The sequence below is a fragment of the Protobothrops mucrosquamatus genome, unplaced genomic scaffold (genome assembly GCF_001527695.2).
Source record: "Protobothrops mucrosquamatus isolate PMUCROS unplaced genomic scaffold, P.Mucros_1.0 scaffold141, whole genome shotgun sequence".
Lineage (NCBI taxonomy): Eukaryota > Metazoa > Chordata > Lepidosauria > Squamata > Viperidae > Protobothrops > Protobothrops mucrosquamatus.
Window position 1 is genome coordinate 509,915 of NW_015386507.1, and position 19,873 is coordinate 529,787.

Below are 19,873 nucleotides of genomic sequence, written 5' to 3' on the forward strand. Positions count from 1 at the left end.
AGCTTCCTCAGGGTCCAGCGGGCCCAGGGAAAGGGTCAGCCCTGTACAAAAGGCCGGGGGCCATGTGGTGCCCTCCCCCCGAGTTGCTCCCTGCTTCTCAGTAGTCTGCTTGTTCCACACCCCCCCCCCAAGAGTCAGGATCAGCACTGCCCCTTCTAGAATTCAGGGCTGGAGCCGCATCTACTTCCCGCCTGGCTTCCTCCTTTGAGGGGCACCGGACACTAGAACCCTGGACACCCAACAAGCTCCCTTGGACGCTGGCAGGCCGGCTGCCAGGGGCTTTCCAGGGCAGCCAGGCCAAAGGAGGCCTTCCACTCATCATGCTAAATGGGATAGGCAACCTTGGCTCTTTTATGACTCGTGGACTCCAACTCCCAGAATTCCTCAGCCAGCATAGCTCAGCTTGGAAACCTCTCCCTTTCCCCTCAGCATGGCTGGCTCAGGAATTCTGGGAGTTGAAGTCCATAAAAGGGCCAAGGTTGCCTATCCCTGTGCTAAACCATGGTCCTGCTGCAGTACGGAGTATTAAGCCACAACTGGCTGGATTCGCACACAGACCCCCCAATCCAAATGAGCCGCAACATGGCTAGACGTCTCATGGAAGGAAGCGCCAATTGTCCCTGAGTTGGGGCGCGCATTCTGGGCGCTGAGGATGCCCAGGCCCATCCCAGGGAGGTTTCCTCCACCTCTCTGCTCAGCTCAGCCCCACAAGGAGGCAGGTTGGGGGTGGGCCTGCGCTCCACCTGGCCATCTAGGCGCATGGGGGGGGGAGCAGCTGAGAATGGGTCTCCGTTGCATAATCGCCTCCCCCCCAGCCCTTCTCTGGCCTTCCTGAAGAGGCTGGAGGAAGATTGTCCCTTAGCGGCTCACCTGCGCCTTCCCTGGACACTTTACTTGCCCAGGTTATGCCCCAGGGCCCCTCCGAGATCATCTGAACTACCCTGGACTGTGCCCCTCGCGTCTCAGCAAAGCACTTGACACCAGGGGTCCACCGGGGTTCGACGGGCCGTTCTGCTGAGTCAGCCGGCACTGCCTGCTCCTGCCTCTGCAGCCTCCCCCTCCGGGACGCCCCCTTTCCCTCTCCTCTGACCTCCCCCCCCCCCCGGTCAGCTGAAGGGTCTCCGCTCTCGGCTTTTCCTTCTGTTGCGGTGGGGGGGGGTCTTTGGGCCCAGGGTCCCCTCTGCTTGCTTTGAACTGACCGTCCCCTGATTCCTCCCCCTCCACCCTTGCAACGAGGCTGGGGACACCCCCCCTCTGTGGGGAGGACCGGGCTGCCCTACGGGGATCCACACCGGGGAAAGTTCCCAAAGCCCAAGGCTGAGCGCGGCCAAGCCAAGGGGGCGTCCTCCGGGGTGGGCAACGGGGGAGGGGTCCTGCCGTCCCGCCGAGCCCCTTCCTCCGGCCCGGGCCTTGCAGAGCCGAGGATCCCCCCGGCGGAGCCCCTTCTCGAGCAGCCGGGGCTCCGCTGGGCGGCCCTTCCCCGCCCCGCCCGGGGAGTCGGCGGCGCCGCCTAAGCCAGAAGAACCGGTTGGGGGGGAGGGGGGCCCTGGGGGGGGCTCTGCCCGTTCCTGCCTCCGCTGTGCCGCAGCCGCCCCCCCCACGGGACGGCTGCGTCCTCCGGGAAGGGGGCCCCGTGGCGGCCCCTGCTTGGGGGGGGCGAGCTTTGCCCGGCTGCCCCCCCCAGGAGCCCCCGGGAGGGTCTTCCTCCCCGGCCCCTCCCCCAGGGGCGACCCCTCCCCCGGACCCCGCCCCAAGGAGGGAGGCGCAGGGGGACTCGGGGGGGGGAGGCGACCCTTGCCCGGCTCGCCCCCGCCTCCCCCTCCGCCGCCTCGGCCGCGCCCGGGAAGGCTCAGAGACCCCCGGCGCCGCCCCCTCACCCGCCCGCGGAGGAGCCACGGCAGCCCCCCCGCCTGCCCCCCCGCCTCACCTTCCCGGAGGGGCGCCCGCCGCCCGCCGCTCTGTTTACAAGCCCTGCTCGCTCCGCGAAGATGCGGAGCTCTCGCGAGAGGCGAGCGGGGGCGGGGTAGACTCCTCCCGTCCTCCCGCGCCTGCGCAGCGGGAGGGGCGGGGCCCCGCGGGCGCGTGGGATGCCGAGCGTTGTAGTCCCGCTCCGTCCTTCCGCACTCGGCCCCGCCCCTGCCCTCCCCACGTGACTCCGCCGCAGCCGTCTCGGCGCCCCGGACTACGACGCCCATAATCCTCCGTGCTCCTCCGTTTCCCCCTCCCGGCCCCTCCGGTGCGCGCGCACCCCGGTCCGAGTCACCTTGATCCCGGCGCCAGCGGAGCCGGCATGGCGGCGTCGGGGCCGGGGAAGCCCAAGACCTCCCCCAAGTCGGTCAAGTTCCTCTTCGGCGGCCTGGCCGGGTGAGCGCCGCGCGCCGGGAGGGGCGGGGCGGCGGCGGTCCCGGGAGGAGCCCCTCCCCCCGCCCGGTGCGACCGCCGTCTCTCCCTCCCTCCCTCCCCCCCCCGCAGGATGGCGGCCACGGTGTTCGTGCAGCCGCTGGACCTGGTGAAGAACCGGATGCAGCTGAGCGGCGAGGGCGCCAAGACGCGCGAGTACCGGACCAGCCTGCACGCGGTGGGCAGCATCCTCCGCCAGGAGGGGCTGCGCGGCATCTACACCGGGTGGGTAGCGGGCGGGGGGCACGGACGGGCGGGGGGGGCGGGGCCGCGGGCGGGGGCTGACGGCTGCTCTCCTCCCCCCCCGCCCCCTGCAGGCTCTCGGCCGGGCTGCTCCGCCAGGCCACCTACACGACCACCCGGCTGGGCATCTACACCGTCCTCTTCGAGCGGCTGACGGGCGCCGACGGGACGCCCCCCAGCTTCCTGCTCAAGGCGCTCATCGGCATGACGGCCGGCGCCACCGGGGCCTTCGTGGGCACCCCCGCCGAGGTGGCCCTCATCCGCATGACCGCCGACGGCAGGTGCGTCCGGGGGACCGGCTGGGCGGGGGGGGGCGGGCCGGGCGGGGGGCGCCGTCGGCGGCAGCCGCTCCACTCTTTCCCTCCTCCCTTGCAGGCTGCCCCCCGAGCAGCGCCGCGGCTACAGCAACGTCTTCAACGCCCTCCTGCGCATCACCCGCGAGGAAGGCGTCCCCACGCTCTGGAGGGTAGGCGGCCCCGGGCGGGCCGGGGGGCTGGGATGGCCTGGGACGGGGAGGGAGCCCCGGTGGCCTCTTGGGGGCCCTGCCCGGTTCCTCCCCTCGCTGCTCACCCCCCCTCCCGGACCACCGTTGGCCCCCTGCCCCCCTCCCTGCGGGAGCCTAGCCCTGCCCTCTCGCCCCCCTTCTCTTCTGCCCTAGGGATGCGTGCCCACCATGGCCCGGGCGGTGGTTGTCAACGCAGCCCAGCTAGCCTCCTACTCCCAGTCGAAGCAGTTCCTCCTGGACTCGGGTAGGTGGGTGAAGGCTGAGACCCAGGAGCCTTTCCAGGGTCGGCCCTTTGGAGGGGGGTCCGTGTGCCCAGGCCGTCTTCGCCTGGCCGTAAGACTGGAGCCGGGGGTGCACCGAGAGGGGCTGATGGGGAATGTGTGTGTGTGTGTGTGTGCAGTGGTCCTGCAATAGCAGCAGCAGCAGCTTTGGGGAAGGCTCTTTGGGGGCTTCACGGTCTCCCCCCCCCCCGCTGTAGCTGAGCAGCCCCTCCCTCAGGCAAAGCTCCTGGGCAGAGGCTCGGCCCGGACAGTTGGCGCTGCCTGGGGTGGGTGCAGCAGCAACAGCCCCCCCTGCCTTTGCCTCACCTCCAGGGTACTTCCAAGACAACATCCTGTGCCACTTCTGTGCCAGCATGATTAGCGGGTTGGTGACGACGGCAGCCTCCATGCCCGTGGACATCGCCAAGACCAGGTGGGGCTCCTGGGGCATCTCACCCAGGGGGGTGTATTATGAAGTGGGGAGGGGGTGACAATCCCCCCCCAGGGAAATCTGCTAGAGCAGCGCATGCTGGCACGGTTGGGAAACTCTGCGCTAGGTGCCCCTCGGAAATCCTCGGTCGTCTTTCCTGACTGCGCCTGGGGCAGGGCTGGCTCTGGCTTGGCCACCGGGCACGGGGTCTGCAGCTGGCCCCCACTCCGGCTGAGCCCGTCCGTTGCCTCTTCTGCCTTTCTGCAGGATCCAGAACATGCGGATGATCGATGGGAAGCCCGAGTACCGGAATGGACTGGTGAGTGCGGTCAGCCTGTCCCGGGTGGCGCTTGCTGCGCTGGTTTGTGTCTGGGATAGAGCTGCAAACCTGCCTGTCACAATGGGGCTCCTCGTGAGTCAGGAAACAGCAGCAGCAACAGAGTCCCTGAGGCCTCTGAGACTCGCATCACGGAGGGGATCAGGAAGGACACACCTTTGGGGGGCCCCACGAGGAAATTGCTCCCTCCGTCCCCTGTTGGGATACACTCTTCAAAAGTTTGCATCCAGTCAGGTCCTCCTGCCCCAGAAACGGTGCCCGCAGAAGCCCCCCCAACCACCCTCAGGTGGGTCTCTGCAAGGCACCTTTCGTGGTGCCCCTCTGGGTCAGCTCTGAGAGAGGGTTCGGGGGGGGTAGAGGCTCCTGGCGCCCATCTGCTCTGAACTCAGGACCCCTCACCCTCCACAAGGGAAGGCCCTCCGGCCTCTGATGGTGCTTGCCCACCTCTGAAATCCCTCCCCCTGCCCGCTCCGTGGGATGCTTACGCTGGAGCCCGGCCCAATTCTGTTCTCTTATTCTACTACTCTGATCGCGTACCTCCATCCCGTCAAGTCCACAGAAAGTCTGGGATGATACAGGATCTCCTACCACAGGAGACCTCCGAGGTCCGTTCCAATCCCATTTTTCTATGTTTTAAATCCACCGGAAGAATCTACAATTTGGAAATTCAGTTTCTGTCGAGACAGCCTAAAACTGCTGGGCTGTTCAAGATGATTTTGGAGGTGCTGCCACCAAGCGCAGTCCTCCCCACCCCATACATTGGATTTCCTTTTTTTTTTCTTTTTCTTTTTTTGAGCAAAAAAAAAATGGTGTTAGCTTTAGCCTCTTTCTTCTGTAGGATGTTGACTACCTCAACCCTTTGCAAGTTTGATAAGTGTTGCCTCCGTCTTGTCGTGAATGAAAATATGGAGGAATTAATCCCAGGGCTGACCCTTGGGGTCCCCCTTTAATTGCCCTCCCGTTAAGGACGTTGCCCTGGAGGTTCTCTGGGGGACATTCGTGGCTGGCTGGCTGGCTTTGGCCCCAGGGGCCTTGGGGCTGCTCCAGTGCTTCCGCCAGGCCTTTCCCCGGCCGGTCTCCGGGTGAGGGAGCAGGACAGAACCTGCGAGATCCAGATAAGCCGGGGGGCGGGTCAGTGTAGCCAAGGCTCTCGGGAGCGGGGGGCGGCCTGGGGGGAGGGTGACGCAGGCGCTGTGTGTGCCTTACCTGTGTGTATTGCTTCTTTGTGGGGGAGGGGTCTGGTTGTGCAAGCCAGCCAAGGCAGGATGGCGGGTTGCTGGACTTTAGCAGGCCTTGGGGAGAAGCAAAGTCCTGGGGGGGGGGAAACGGGCACTGCGGGTGTTTGGTGGTGGGGCTCCAGGCCAGCTGTGCACGCCTGCTGTGGATGATCCTGGCTGGCTGCTGCACTGTCCTCCCCCCCCCAGGCTCAGACGGAGGGCTGCCTCTGCCAAAGATCTCCCAGGTGTTTTGTGGGGCAGCTGCGTGGTCCCTGTCCATTTTGGGGGGGAGGGGCTTTCCAAGAGGTTGGCTGCTTCCTTGTTCTGCTCATGCCCTTGGGGGGGCTTCTCTCTCTCCCCCCCCCACCCCTTTCAGGACGTGCTGGCGAAGGTTGTCCGCTACGAAGGCTTCTTCAGCCTCTGGAAGGGCTTCACGCCCTACTATGCCCGCCTCGGCCCCCACACCGTCCTGACCTTCATCTTTCTGGAGCAGATGAACAAGTTCTACGGGAAGTTCTTCCTGGGCACCTGAGGGGCACCGGCTCCCCCATGCCAGCACACACACACACACACACACACGGCCGAGGGCAGATGCGAGGCAAGGCCCCCTTCCCTCCTCCCACCAGTCCTAGAGCACGGACTGGCCCCTCCCAGGATGGGGAGGGGGTGGATGCTATTTATTGATGGAGGGGGCGTGCATGGGCCCTGGGCCCGCTGCAGGGTGGCTGCAGAGAAAGCAACCACCTCTCTTCTGCTTTGTACTGAGTAAAAGCAATCATGATCCGAATTGACTGCCCCTCCGAGACCTTCCGTGTGTTGTGGGGGGCCGGAGTGGGGGGGTGGGGCAGGAGGCGGAGGGCTCGACGAGTGTCGTCCTGGCCCCAGTGAACTCTCGGGGAGACCTTCAGTCCTGTCCTAGTGGGGCTCCTGAATTCCCAGTGCAGGCAGGGTCCCGCCTGGGGAGATCCCCCGTGTGCCCTCTGCACGTGGTCAGGGAGGCACAAGAGCGCAGCTGGGAGACGGCCGGCGCTCACCCGAGAAGGCAGCACCCCACAGCCGTACGGAGCCAGCCTGGCCTCCTTGCTCTGCCGGAAGACCCGTTCGGCAGGGCTGCCTTGTGTCCAGGCGGTGCTGGGGTGCTGCCCCCTCCCGGCTCCCATCCACACATCCCAGACACGAAGGACAGGCTGCAGAGCCCCACTGTCATCTGGGGGGGTGGGGGTCTTCCACCTCATCACAGAGTTCCTTGCAGCAACTTGGAAACGCATGGTGGGCCGGCCCTTGGGGGCCGCCTGGCCCTGGACACTCTCCGACTTGTTCTTATGACCTCCCTCTGGTCTCTACGGCTGCCGCCCCAGCAACCCAGGCAGCCAGGAGGTTTTTTGGGGGGGGCACGGGGGCAAAGGTGTTATCCAACGGCAACACGGCAAGGGAGCCTCCAGGTTCCGCACCCGCAAAGAGGACGTGGGATACGTGCAGAAGTGGAGAGAAGCAAATCAGGGCGTTTGCTCTGCAGAGGAAGATGGAGGCAGGGACGTCCAGCCCCTGCAGACTTTGGCCCCGTTGGATGTGGGCAGGGCTGCGGGCAGAGTGATAAGGTGGGAGAGACCCAGGAGGTAGTGAAGGCTGCCCTCGCAAGGTCCTTCCAAGCGGTGGCCCAGCTCTTCTGGGGGTCCTCCCGGGGGTCACCTGCTTGCCTTCTGGGCCTCTGGCTGAGGCCTGGCCAAAGAGACTGTCCTTGGCTGCCCTGTGGTCTGGGTTTCCCTGGGGGGGTGTGTTCTGTTCCCTGGGGGGGGGAGGCTGGTGCAGAGAAACCCAACAGACAGACTCCGGGAAGGGGAGAGAGGTCGAAGGCTCAAAGCTTTTATTCAGGCGCAGCAGGCGTGTGCAAGCTTCGGGGCCACACGGAGCCGTTCATGGCTGGGCAGCTTTGCAGGGGGGGGGGCTGCTGCTGGACCGCAGATGCCACGGGCTGAGAATCGGGCAGCCCCACACACTGAAGGTGGGGGGTGGGCCTCCTTTCGCATCCGGCCCAGCTGGCCAGAGGCTGGAGAGAAGCCCCTCGCCCTAGTGGGCTGGGGAGGGGACCTCGGGCACCTTGTTGAAGTGGCCCATGAAGAAGATGGCCAGGGTGCCGATGGTGAAGAGCAAGATGGCCAGCCAGAAGCAGAGCTTGTCCATCATCTGCCCGATCATCACCCAGTTCTCGATCTCCTGCGAGGGAGGGGGCCAAAGGTCAGACGGGCAGGGAGGGAGAGCGTGGAGGGGGGGGCAGCTTCTCTTGAGTTGGCCCCAGCCGACTCACCGCCCCGTTGGTGTTCTGACCCCTGGTGCTCTTGCTGATGAAGTTGCAGGCGTCCACACACTCCTTGATCTCCGGGGCCAGGCTGGAGAGGTTCTTGTACAGGAGGGTGGTCCTCTGCACGTCCAGCCCGCCTGGGGGGGAGGTGGGCAGAGGGGGGAGCGGGTGAGAAGGAAGGAAGCGCAGCCAATCCTCCGTCTCTCTCTTGCGCTTAGCACACCTGGCTGCAAGGCGCTCCGGTCTCCCTTCTCTGGAGCGAGTGCCAGCCTGGCCCTGGGCTCTGCCCACCTGTTGGCCGTTTGTCTCGGGCTGGCACAGAGCACGAGTGAGGAGCCAAGGCGGCCTTCGAGGGTGGCAGCTTCAGGCAAGGTCAAAGACCTCCGGTCAAGGCCAAGGTTGCCCGCTGCCCCCCTCCGCCCAAGTGTAGGGTTTCAAGCGCCTGGCGGGCGTCGGGGGTCCCCTCAGGCATGGGGAGAGCAGCTGTTGGGGCGAGAGCGGCGCAGCCCCCCCCCCTTGGCTGGCAGCCAGGCGGGGGGGCGGGAAGCGAGACGTCCCGAGGAGCCCTCCTGCTCCTGCCCCCCGCCCGCCTGCCCGCTGCCGCCGGTCCCGCACCGCAGTCGGGCGCCCTCTGCAGCCCGTGCCGCCGGCCCTGGTACTCGAAGAGGAGCTCGCTGCGCGCCACCCTCAGGATGCGCTCCTCGGCCTTGACCAAGACGGAGAAGGAGCTGTGCCGGCGCGGGCGGGGGGCGTCCTGGGACTCGTCGTCCGCGGGGCCGATGGTGGAGCCCAGGCAGCGCGGCAGGACCTTGAGGAAGAGCTGGGGGGGGAGCAGGAGGGGGGCGGTCAGGCCCCTCCTCTCTGCCCGAGCCGGACTCCCCCGTCCCCCCCCTAGGGTTGCCAGGTGTCCACTATTTGAGTGGACAGTCCACTTTTTTCACATTATGTTCACTATTTTTTTTCACAAAATAGTGGACATTTTTTTTTTATTCAAAAGCTTTATGATGAAATGGTACGTAATCTAAAGCTGTACAGTCTACTTTTTTTACTACTTAACCCCCCCACACCCCGCTTGTCCGCTATTTTTGGGAAGCAGACCTGGCAACCCTACCACCACCACCCCCGACCAAGCAGCCCGAAGCAGCCGCCGACTCCAGCGTGTTCCGGGGCCGGAGTCGGCCTCCGTGGTCGCGGGCCGGCGCCCTCCGCGGGCCGCGCGTGGCGACCCGGCGGGTGAACCGAAGCTGCCCCAAAAGTTCTCTCTCTGACGTGCCGGTGACACCTGGAGGATTTTCCGGGGTGCCCAAAGAAGCTGCCCCTACGGGACGGAGGGCCGGGGGGGGGGTCCTGCGGGATGGGGAAACGGAGGGAGGGGCTGCCTGACCTACCGAGGGGGCAAACACAAGGGCTGGAATTCGCCCTCCCGGATCGAACGTCTCGCCCGCCTCTTTGCCTTGTGCGGCAAGGGGGCGCTGGCCGAATCCGACCCCCCCCCCGCTGCCTTCCTTCTGCAGCCCCGGATTTCCTGCTGAGCTAGCTCAGAGGTGTCCAGCCTTGGCTGGCTGGGGAATTGTGGGAGTTGAAGTCTACAAGCCATAAAGTGGCCAGGGTTGCCCAGCCCTGATCTACCCTGGGGGCTGGCTGGGTCATCAGCGGGACTCCGGGCTCCACTCCGAAGTCTTAATCTTTGGCCTCCAGGGCTCCTAGGGCAGTGTTTTTCAACCTTGGAAACTTTAAGATGGGTGGACTTCAACTCCCAGAATTCCCCAGCCAGCAAAGCTGGCTGGGGAATTCTGGGAGTTGAAGTCCACCCCATCTTAAAGTTTCCAAGGTTGAAGAACACTGCCCTAGGGCATCCCTCGGCACTGATGACGCGCCAGCTTTAGAGCAGGTGCCCATATCCGCTTGGCCGTCACACCTGGCTTCAGCCAAACCATCCCAGCCTCACTTTCTGCCCAAGCAGCAGGCCGCCCTCCTCCCTGGCCCTGAGCCTTCCTCCCCCTCCTCCTCCTCCTCCTCCTCACGTGTTTGAGTCTGGGGGACAGGACGTGGGTGCTGGGGCTGCGCAGAGAGACGTTCAACACCACCACGCAGTTCATGACGATCAGCGTGGTCACCGTCATCACGAAGATCAGGTACCTGCGCCCAGAGGGAGAGAGGCAGCGGGTGGGCCGGGCCGTTTCCTGGGCCCGCCCCCCCCTCCGCGGGCTGGTAGCCACTCACTTGCCAATGAGGGGGACGCTGAGGGACGTGGCGGGCACCTTCTGGGCAATCAGGATGAGGAAGACGGTCTGGGCCAGCAGGACCGAGATGCTGATGGTGCACTTTTGGCCACCGGCTGCCAGGCAGAAATCTCATTGGTGAGGCTGCCCGGGGCCTCCCGATGCCCTTCCCTCTCTCCCCAACCCAGCAGCCCCCAACCCTTCCAGTCTGTGTGCCCCCAGCCCCCTTGCAGCAACTGCCCCCCCCACCCGCTCACCCTGGGCAGGCACGAAGTAGACCAGGACCACCAGGGAGGAGATGAGGACGCAGGGCACGATGATGTTGATGACGTAGAAGAGCGGCTTGCGCTGGATGATGAGGAAGTAGTGGATCTCGGAGAAGCCGGGCGCCTCCAGCCCGTCCAGGGGGGCCAGGATGCGGCGGGCGGGGCGGTGCTTGATGGCCCACTCCCCGTTCTCTGAAACAGAGGCCCTCCGGGCGTTCCAGCTGACGGCTCTGCACTGGGCTCCCCAGGGGCCCCCGAGGCCAGGGGCACCAAGAGGCCACTCTTCATGGAGCCCTCGCCCCTCCCCTCCCAGCTCAGTGTGCGGCCCCCTCCCCAGCTACCTGTGAAGGCCTCGTAATCAATCACCACCTCCTTCACTATCTTGTTGGTTTTCTCATCCACGCCGTACTCCAGCTCAATCTCTCGGGCGTTGTGGGTTTGGGACCTGGAGGGGCAGAAGACCCGGAGGCCGGGGGAAGGCCGCCCCCTCCTTCAGCACCCCTCCCCCCAGCCGCAGCAAGGAGGCCCGGATGACCCCCTGCCCAGAGCCCCGGGGCCGACCTGGGCCAGGTGCCCCTGACGCAGAGCCCATGACCCACCGGAAAACTAGGGAGCAGTTCTGCCAGTCAAAAGGGAAAAAGGTGACCTCTATGGGGCAGGAGCTGCGGAAGATGGCGGGGGGCAGCCAGTACACATTCCCCCCGGGGAAGATCAGGACGTTGGCGGAATAGGCCACCTCAAATTTGCCGTCAACGCTGAGGGGGAAAAGGGGATGTTAGGAGGAGGAAGACCCCTCCCTTTGGTAGCCTCCCCCCACCTCCTCCACTCACTTGTTCTCCAGGACGATGTCCGGCAGCCACACCAGTTCAGCTGGCACCCGAAGGGCCATGTCGTATTCCTCCTTGCTGAAGTTCAGCCGATAGTCCGTCCATTCCTGCAGCCACGAGGGGAAAGAGGCAGAGGTGACCCTCTCTGGCAGGGCAGACCCCCCCCCACTCTGGAATCCCCCCCCCAAAATGGGGTGGACTGAAATTCAGCCTGAGCTGTTGCTCCAGAGCAGCGAGGAAGGTCAAATGCCAGGGCTGCCCAGGTGGGAGATGAAGCCCCCCCCCCAGGGAGCCTCAAGTGGTGGGTGGCCAGTGGGCGTTCAGAATGGGGCAGATGCGGAGTCCCCCGGCGGGAGTCCTTGCCTGAGTGATCCAGACATTAGTGGTCAGCGTTTCCTCTTTGGCATTCTGGAGGAAGGAAGGGAGGAAGGAAGGAAGGAAGGAAGGAAGGAAGGAAGGAAGGAAGGGAGGGAGGGAGGGAGGGAGGGAGGAAGGAAGGAAGGAAGGAAGCGTTCACCACTCAATTCTCTTGAAGCCCCCTGGTCTCCCCTTCCCTCCAGGGGCGGGGAAAGGCCCCCCTACCAGGGAGATGAGGTTGGTGAGGGTCAGCCTCAAGTAGACCTTCAGCACTTCGCCCACCCTCTGTGCCGGCCACCGGGAGTTGTCATAGTTGGCAAAAAGGCGGTTGTACAGCTCAAGCTCCTTGTTGCCCTCTGGGGAGCCTGTGCGGGGAGTGGGGGGGGCACAGGATGAGGCCCCAGAGAGCAGCCCCACCACCCCAGGGCCAAGCGATGCCCTCTCCTTACCTAGGGCCGCCCAGCTGAGCAGAAGCCCCAGCCAGAAGCCCCAGGCCAGGCTGCCCACCGCCTCCATGGCCAGACCGAGAGACGCTTTGCGGAGGGGGAGAGTTATTTTGAGATTGCTCCTAGCTGGGGGGAGGGGGCACCGGATATCCTCCCCCCCCCAAGCATCAGAGGCATTCGCTTCCCAGGCTCTGGAGCACCTGTTGGCACATGCTTGGCATCCGTGGCAGAGCAGCTGGGGACGAAGGGCGACGCTCGGCTCTCCCCACACCACGGATCTGGCCTAAAGTCCCTTGGGGTCTTCTGCTGGGAGTGCCCCACAAGCAGCCTCCCTGCCCCAGGCTGGCCTCAGAGGGGACAGTGGGCCACAGCCCCACAGGAGATGGCAGCATGTGGCAGCATGTGGCCCCCCCCTGCACCCCAATGGCGAGCGCAAGGCCACCCTGGAACTGTTTGACAGGGAGAGCAAAGTGAGGCAGCTGCGATTCTTAACTGCAGAAAAATCCGAGAGAAGACTGGACGATCCACCCAAATCTGTCCCAAGCACCAGGGCAACGCATGAGGACTAGAGACTTGGAGGCACAAGCTCTCCCTCCTCTCCTCCAGCAACTCACGTCCAAAATCCAGAGACATCAGTTAGGACAATCGATGGAGCTGCAACTGGTCAAAAGCTTTGCCACCCAACGATCCATGGCAAAGGGGGGGGGAGAGGTTGTGGCCAGTAGACAGACATCTGTCCCAGGGCACAAAACCTGCTCAGCATTACACTCATTTATTCTCTGCATTTCCACAATGCACGGCAACACTTAAAACAGAATAACAGGCCTGGAAGGGACCTTGGAGGTCTTCTAGTCCACCACCACCCCTTGATCAAGCAGGAGAGCCTATACCAGGGGTAGGCAACCTTGGCTCTTTTATGACTCGTGGACTTCAACTCCCATAATTCCTGAGCCAGCATGGCTGGCTCAGGAATTCTGGGAGTTGAAGTCCACGAGTCCTAAAAGAGCCAAGGTTGCCTACCCCTGGCCTATACCATTTCAGACAAATGGCTGTCCAATCTCTTCCTAAAAATCTCCAGCGTTGTGGTCCAAAGGGCAGGACTGGGAAGTGTGTGTGGGGGGGTCCTTGAGCTGCAGGTTTAGCACAGGGGTAGGCAACCTTGGCTCTTTTAGGACTTTTGGACTTCAACTCCCAGAATTCCTGAGCCAGCATGGGGGAACTATGGCTCCCTTGAGGACTCGTGGACTTCAAAAGCCAAGGTTGCTTACCCCTGGCGTATGCATACAGATGAAGCCAGCGGTGTCCAGGGGGCCAGGATGGAGCTAGGAGGCAGGGTTCCCCTCTTCCAGAGATGGGGAGCTACTTCCTCCCCCCTCCAACTCACCAGGCCCACTGAGGCCATCAGGGCTCAACCTGGCCCAGAGGGATCCCTTCTCTGTGTTCAGACAAAATCACCTGCCCTTTGCCTGCAGCCTCTGTTTGGGGGTGCCCTCATGGCCAGGGAGCCCCAGAGTCTTCCCCACCAGGCATTCCCTGTGCTGGGGGGGGGCTCGGAGCCGGGTTTCGAGCTGGGGGGGGCAGAGTTCAAGGGACGGAAGGACTGGAAGGGCTGCATCTGGGCAGGCAGATAAAGCCCCCTCCTTCCCCCATAGCAGTGGCCTTATCTGGCTGCTGCGGGGAGGACAGGATGTGGCATTCGCACAACCATTGGGACCCAGCAGGGAGAGGCTGCAGGAGGACCGGCCTCCTTGCCCAAAGCCTCTGCCAGCCCGGCTGCCCCACCCAGGACCCCCCAAACAAACGGGCGAGGCTCGTAGGTGGGCACCGCCAGCATCACAGCACAGCCGGACTGCCGCCTGGAGCCTCAGCGCCCGCACGTCAGCTCCCCGTCGCGGCCAGGTCCGATCTGGTGCGAAGGGAAGAGGAAGAGGAGGAAGGCGGCAGGCGGAGAACACCTGCCCTGCAAGGTAGGCTGCCTAGAACAGGGGCAGGCAGGGAAGCTGGAGGGAGGTCGGACCAGAAACCCAGGAAAAGGGTCCCGGTGCCCCAGGCCGGGGCTGAGCGGGCCGGAAAGCTTTGGCCTGGCTGGGGGGGGGGCAAGCTTTGCCGCTTTGTGCAATGGGGGGTTTTGGGTGCCTGAACCTGGTCAGGGAGGGTCTTTTTTTCCGCTTAGGGATTCCTCTGGGGGGGGGCCAGGAGGGTGGCGGCTCCTTTCTCTCCTCCAACTGGCCGAGATCCTCCAGCGGTGAAATGGCCGGCCACGCTCACTTAAACCCAGGGAGGCTCCCGAGGGGGGGGCAGCCTCGCTTCCCTGCCTTCCTGCCCAGCATCTCCGTCTCCCCCCCCCCCCCGGGGCACAGGAGCCCCTGCCTGCCTGCCGGCCTCGGCTCTCGTCTCTCCTGGGCCCAGCCACATTTTTCTTAAATACATAGTGTAAAATTCCACTTTGCTGACTGGGAAAGATAAAATCGGTATTGTTTGGCCAATGATGTATTTACTCAAAGCTATTCCTCTGAAACGTTACACCACACCTAACTTGTTCAACCAGGTTGCTAATCTATTAAGATTTATTTTTATTTTTTTTAGGGCGAGGACAAGCCCCCCCCCTTTGCTGGATTTTCTTTAAGTTAGGATTCCAGCTCCTTCACCACGGCTCAGATGCCGAGCCCTCCGGTTTCATTTTGCAACATGACTCCCTTGGGCTCCAGGGGGCTGGCCACCCATAGCCAGCCCCATCCTCTGTCTGGGTCCCCTCAGAGAGCAGCAACCGGATGCCAGGCTCTGGGTTCAAATTCTCCCCAGAAACCAGAGCTTTGCACATCCTGGTGCTCAGCACTTGCGGGGAGGGATGTCACACAATTGATCAGGATGTTTCTCGACCGTGGCAGCTTGAAGGTGTCTGGATTTCAACTCCCAGAATTCCCCAGCCAGCACAGCACAAGTGTGATGTCTATAACGTGAGGCAGGTATTGAATGCAGGTGTTCAAAATTATGGGCCTGATTAGGATTATTTAGCAACTGTTTTGATACCTCAGCCCCATTTCCAGCCATTGTTTTGCTGCGTTTCCTGACATATTTGGAAGGTGTGGAGTGACAGTGTTGTCAATTAATCCACAGCTGGACTGTCAGATTGGGCTGGTGCCACAAACAGAATCTGTTTTAGCTACATCCAAATCACCCTGCAACTTTTATTAAGCTTAATGGTTGCGATGAAGGTAGATTCTGGAGAAAGTCCATCTCTACGGTCATTAGATGTAAACTAGCATAATCCATCAATTGGGGTTGAGATGTTCAGCATGGACAGTAGCAAGAAGGCTGGGGTCCCCCTCAGAGGGTCAGCAAGAAAGAGGGGGCCTCCGTGAGGAACAAGGGAGGGAGGGGCTGCCCCAAATGCACAGAGATCCCCCCCCACCATGGCAGGAAATGCTGCCTGCTTTTCTGCAGCTGGCCACACACAGCCTCCGTCCAGAATGATGATAAAGAGAACTGTGGGCTTCCTGCACAGCCCCCCCCCCACACTGCCTGTAAGAGCAACTGTAAGGCCAGCCCCCCCTCCAGCCCGTTGCAGCAAGGCTCAGAAGGCAGCCCCAGGGCTCAGCAACTTCCTGGGAGTTGCCCCCACTTCCTGAAAGACGTGCTAAGCAGGGTCCCCAGTTTTCCTGGCACTGAGGACCAAGTTTCATGGGAGATCATTTTTCCACAGACCAGGGGGGGGGGGGTAGAATGGTTTTGTGTACAACCTAGATCCCACACATGCACAGATGAAGCTTTGCTAACGGACCACCGACCGGTCCTGGTCCGCAGCCCAGGGGTTGGGGGCCTCTCCCAGGTGGGGCCCAGCCTTGGGGAGTCATTCTGCCTGCCCCTTCTCCTTGTGGGCCCTTCTCAGCAGGAGGCCCCAGATGGCCCCTTTGGCCAAGCTGAGGTCAGAGGGATGCAGGGGAAACCTCTATGTCAATCACCGGAGCAGCGTCAGATCAATTCCCAGCTGGCCTCCCAAGAAGCCATGGCTTGAATGCTTATCCTGGACCCTCTGTGTGGCCTCCTTCCCACAGATGCTGCAGGGCCTGCTGGCCCCCCTCCTCCTGGCTGCCTCAGTTGCTGCAGTGGCAGCCATGCCTCCCCCCGAGCAGTGCACCTCCGAGATGAACAAGGCCAAGGACCTGCTGGAGGTGAGTTGTGTGGACAAGGGGTTGACCAGCATCCCCTCCGGGCTGCCCAAGGACACGGGCATCCTGCTCCTGGCCGACAACCAGCTGGGCCAGGTTGCCCTGGCCTCCTTCCATCACCTGCCGGAGCTGAGCAAGCTGGACCTGTCCAACAACAGCCTGGAAGTCCTGGAGACCGGCGCCACTTTGCCCAAACTCGAAGAGCTGCTCCTGTCTGATAACGGCCTGGAGAGCCTGCCGCCTTTCCCAGGGCTGCCCGCCCTGAAGCGTCTGAACCTGGGGCACAACCGTCTCTCCTGGCTGCCTGAGGGGGGCTTCCGTGACCTGGACAAGCTGGAACGGCTGCACCTGCAGGCCAACCAGCTGCGGACCCTGCCCGGCGGAGCCTTCGAAGGCCTGGGGGAACTGACGGAGCTGGACCTGTCGGACAACCGTCTGGAGGTGCTGCCTCCGGAGCTGCTGGCCGAGCTGTCCAACCTGGAGATGCTGTATCTGGAGAGGAACCGACTGCAACGGCTGCCAGACGGCTTCTTCTCAGAGGAGGCCGTGTATGTCTACGTCTACCTGGTGGGGAACCCCTGGCTGTGCGACTGCCGGCTGCTCTACCTGCACGGCTGGATCATGAACAACTCGGGCATCCTGTACACTCGCACGAAGGTGCAGATGCAGAGCGGCATGGAAAAGGAGGTCACAGAGAGCAGGGTCATGGACGTCCTTTGCCAGGCGCCCCCCGAGTGGAAGGGCCTCCCCGTCGTGAATTTCACAACTGATGCCTGCAAGAAACTCAGAGATGATGGCGACCACGAGGTGAAAGAAGAGGAAGGAGGCCCTGCAGGTGACAGCTGGGCATCCTCTCTGGCCCCCTCCCCTTTGACCTCCACAGCCGCTGCCCCCTCGGCTTCACGGCCCCTTGCAGCCTCCTCGCACAGCTCAAGCACAGCCATCAGCCCAACCGGTGCCGCCCTCACAACCACAAGCACTTCAGCGGTTAGACCAACTACACAGTCCCCTACAAGCACCAGTCCTGCTCCCGTCATGACTTTTAATGCTCTCACCACAACCGCAACCAGGGCCCCTTTCGGCCCCTCCCCCACTGGCGCCACTGTGGGGAGGTCGCCTGCAACGTCCCATGTCCCCACGTCCGATGTCCCCACTACGTCGCAAGGCCCCTCAACTGCCCACATCCCAACCCCCCCATCCCAGCCCCGCCGTGTCCCCACCACGACCGCGACCTCTTCCACCCCTTTTGCTCACAGCCCCACTGCCTTGATTCTCACCACCCCTCTTCCTCCAAACGCAGCTCCTCCAACGGCAGCCGCAGCTGGGCATCCTCCGAGCACTGCAGCCCTGGTCCCCTCCACCCCCACCGCCACCCCTGCCAGAAGCTCACCCAGGACTTCTGCTCCTGTTTCCACCCACGGCTTTTCTCCCCCACCTCCCCCCAAGCCCTCTGCCCACTGTCTCTGCCCTGCCCTGCCTGTCAGGGTGCTCTGTGTGGCTGCTCGTAAGGGGCCCTCTGCAGATTGGCTGGCTGGCTACTGCTGCCTCCTGCGCCTGGCGCTCTACCTCGCCTGCCTGGCATTGGTGGCCGTGCCAACCCTGGCCGTGCTCTGCTGGATGGGCTGGCTCTACCTCGGCTGGTACCGCCTGGCTCTGCGAGGGGCTCCAGGGTCCCGTCTGGCCAGGTCCCAGCAGTGGCAGAAGGCCTCCCCCGAAGAGTGGCGGCGGAAGTTTGCCAAAGCCCCATATCCCGCAACCGGGCCCCGGATCTACCGGGTCTGCAAGACGTTCCAGGTGGGCCCTTCCCGTCACGTCACCTGGCTGCTGGTCAGCCTGCCTGGGTCTGCCGGAAAATGGGCACAGAGGCACTCCAGGCTGTCCTCCTACAGCTTGGACAGAGGAAAGGACACTCTGGGGGCCGTGAGGGTGAAATACGCCGCGGCCTCTTTGTAAGGGCTAAGCGGTCCAGATCAGAAGCCCCCAATGTCCGCTTAGAGGGAGCTTGCTTGAAGTACGGGGGGGCGGGGGGAAACAGCCTGCAGGTCTTCGGCTCCCCCTTCCTGCCCATTGGCCAGGCTGCTTGCAATCCGTGAGAATTCAGTCCAAGCAGGGCAGGTGGGGTGGGGGGTGGGGCGGCTGAACATGCACGTGTGAGAGGCACCCAGTTCCCCTTCCCAACAGCTGAGCCCAGTCAGCGTCCTGAATGACGGTTCTGGCAGTTCTTGATCCCACAAATCTTGCATGCCTCCCCCGTTGTTATTGTATTTTGTGCCATCTTGGTTTGGACAACAGCAGCGAAGAGGTTGTGGCCTGTGTGCACACAAGGGGGAGGTGAGGGACCTTGGGGGGGGGGGTCTGCCAGGAACCCTTTGGTCACTGCAGCAGGCCAGGGGCTGCTGAGATATTGGCAAGGGTCCCTTCTTCCAGCCTCTTCCGGAGCGCAGTGTGTGTGGGGCGTCCCTGCCCAACTGTGACAAAGTTGCCGTGTCCTGGGATGCAGTGACCCCCTACCCCAGCTGGGACTATGCCCTCCCCAGACCTCCCCCAGCTGATGGCTCAGATGCAAAACCTTCACTGCCCCACAACCAGGGACCTGGTAAGGTGGGGCTGACCTACATCCCAGAGGAAAAGGGGGCCAGATCCTGGTTTGTGTGGGGAGAGGCAGCAGGGTTGCCATTGCTACTTTCACGGACTGCCAGCATTGGCTCCTCACGATGCCCCCCCAGGGAAGTTGCCCTGCCACGGCTGGCCTCTGGGGGACCCCTGCCCACTTGGCCCCCACAGGCCCCCTTCCGTTTGCCTGGGAGGGGGAGAAGGCAATGGCTTCGCCCAATATTTGCTCCAGCGCTGAGACGCACTCACCCCCCCAAGGAGGCCCTTGCCCAGACCGGCAGCCTCCCTTCCCCCCTGCCACCCGATCCCTCCTGCCGCCTGGCACCGGAAGGCCTGGGCAGGAGGCCCAAAGCGGCCCCATGCAGGAGACCCCGGAAGACATCGGCCACCCGTTTCAGAAATGCAGCAGCTTTGCTGCCACCAGAGGGCGCTAGCCATCCCCACAGCTGAGAAACCAGCGGTCACCCCAAGGTGCCTTTGGGACTCTTATTGGGGGGGTCCTTGCATGGGGGGGGCATGGAAGCCTTCCAAAGGAGGTCAGTGATGCCCCCCCCCCAAGTCTGTGGCCATGTGCCAGACAGGCAGCCGGTGCTTCCCCATAGCCAGGGGTAGGCAACCTTGGCCCTTTTATGACTCGTGGACTTCAACTCCCAGAATTCCTGAGCCAGCTATGCTGGCTCAGGAATTCTGGGAGTTGAAGTCCACGAGTCATAAAAGGGCCAAGGTTGCCTACCCCTGCCCATGGGGGGAGGGGAGTAGGAAGCCACCCTGGGCACAGACAGGGGCACACTTGCCCACCAAGGGCAGGGACAGTGGCTGAGAGCAGCTGAAGGGCGCAACCAGGCAAGGGGCTTCTCCCCCTGCAGGGATGGGGTGGGGAATGGGGCAGTGGGCTGGGGCTCTTTCTCGGCATCGACATTGGAATAAAAACCCGCTGGCCTCGCAAGAACTGCCCGTCTCCACCTGGTTCCTCCGTCGGCCTCTGTGCGTAGTAACCGCAGCGTGGCTGCCGCTTCAGTTAAGGCTGCAGGTTCGTCTCCAGTTCTTCACGGAAGGGAAACCGAGTCTTGGGTGAGCTGGCCTTTTGACGATTAAAAAGAGCCTCCCCCTCCTGCCAGCACCCACCCCCTCCCCATCTGCACCCCCATCACCCCACCAATCCTGCTTTCCTCCTGCTCTGTCCACACGCAGAGCAGGAAAGAGACCCCCCCCACCGAAAAAAGGGCAGCAGAGCTGGCCTCTCTCTCGAGGTGAGAGCAGCCTCCCCCCTTCCAGCTCCCCA

At 63.4% G+C, this 19,873-nt stretch overlaps 2 protein-coding genes across 2 annotated transcripts; one reads left to right on the forward strand and one right to left on the reverse strand.

Moving 5' to 3' along the window:
* Positions 1-2,290: 2,290 nt before the first annotated feature.
* On the forward strand, positions 2,291-5,957 carry SLC25A11 (solute carrier family 25 member 11). Its single transcript, XM_015813161.1, has 8 exons — positions 2,291-2,364; positions 2,473-2,625; positions 2,718-2,924; positions 3,019-3,109; positions 3,302-3,392; positions 3,742-3,841; positions 4,106-4,157; positions 5,769-5,957. Exons 1-8 carry the CDS (start codon positions 2,291-2,293, stop codon positions 5,922-5,924), a joined length of 924 nt encoding a protein of 307 aa, XP_015668647.1. The 3' UTR covers positions 5,925-5,957.
* A 1,502-nt stretch (positions 5,958-7,459) lies between these two features.
* CHRNE (cholinergic receptor nicotinic epsilon subunit) lies at positions 7,460-11,879 on the reverse strand. The gene is made up of 12 exons (XM_015813162.1): positions 11,813-11,879; positions 11,589-11,728; positions 11,370-11,414; positions 11,010-11,113; positions 10,779-10,934; positions 10,521-10,624; positions 10,171-10,371; positions 9,915-10,029; positions 9,716-9,830; positions 8,307-8,511; positions 7,698-7,828; positions 7,460-7,606 (listed from the first exon to the last, which is right to left on the reverse strand). The coding sequence occupies exons 1-12, from the start codon at positions 11,877-11,879 to the stop codon at positions 7,460-7,462; spliced, it is 1,530 nt and encodes a 509-aa protein (XP_015668648.1).
* Between the last annotated feature and the right edge of the window lie 7,994 nt (positions 11,880-19,873).

Bases quoted from the DNA above. Each gene is read 5' to 3' on its own strand.
- SLC25A11 (XM_015813161.1), top strand. From the start codon at position 2,291: ATGGCGGCGTCGGGGCCGGGGAAGCCCAAGACCTCCCCCAAGTCGGTC. The intron at 2,365-2,472 runs GTGAGCGCCGCG...CCCCCCCCGCAG, and splicing joins CTCTTCGGCGGCCTGGCCGG to GATGGCGGCCACGGTGTTCG. The intron at 3,110-3,301 runs GTAGGCGGCCCC...CTTCTGCCCTAG, and splicing joins GCGTCCCCACGCTCTGGAGG to GGATGCGTGCCCACCATGGC.
- CHRNE (XM_015813162.1), bottom strand. From the start codon at position 11,879: ATGGAGGCGGTGGGCAGCCTGGCCTGGGGCTTCTGGCTGGGGCTTCTG. The intron at 11,729-11,812 runs GTAAGGAGAGGG...CTCCCCGCACAG, and splicing joins GCTCAGCTGGGCGGCCCTAG to GCTCCCCAGAGGGCAACAAG. The intron at 7,829-8,306 runs GTGCGGGACCGG...CCTCCCCCCCAG, and splicing joins GCAGAGGGCGCCCGACTGCG to GCGGGCTGGACGTGCAGAGG.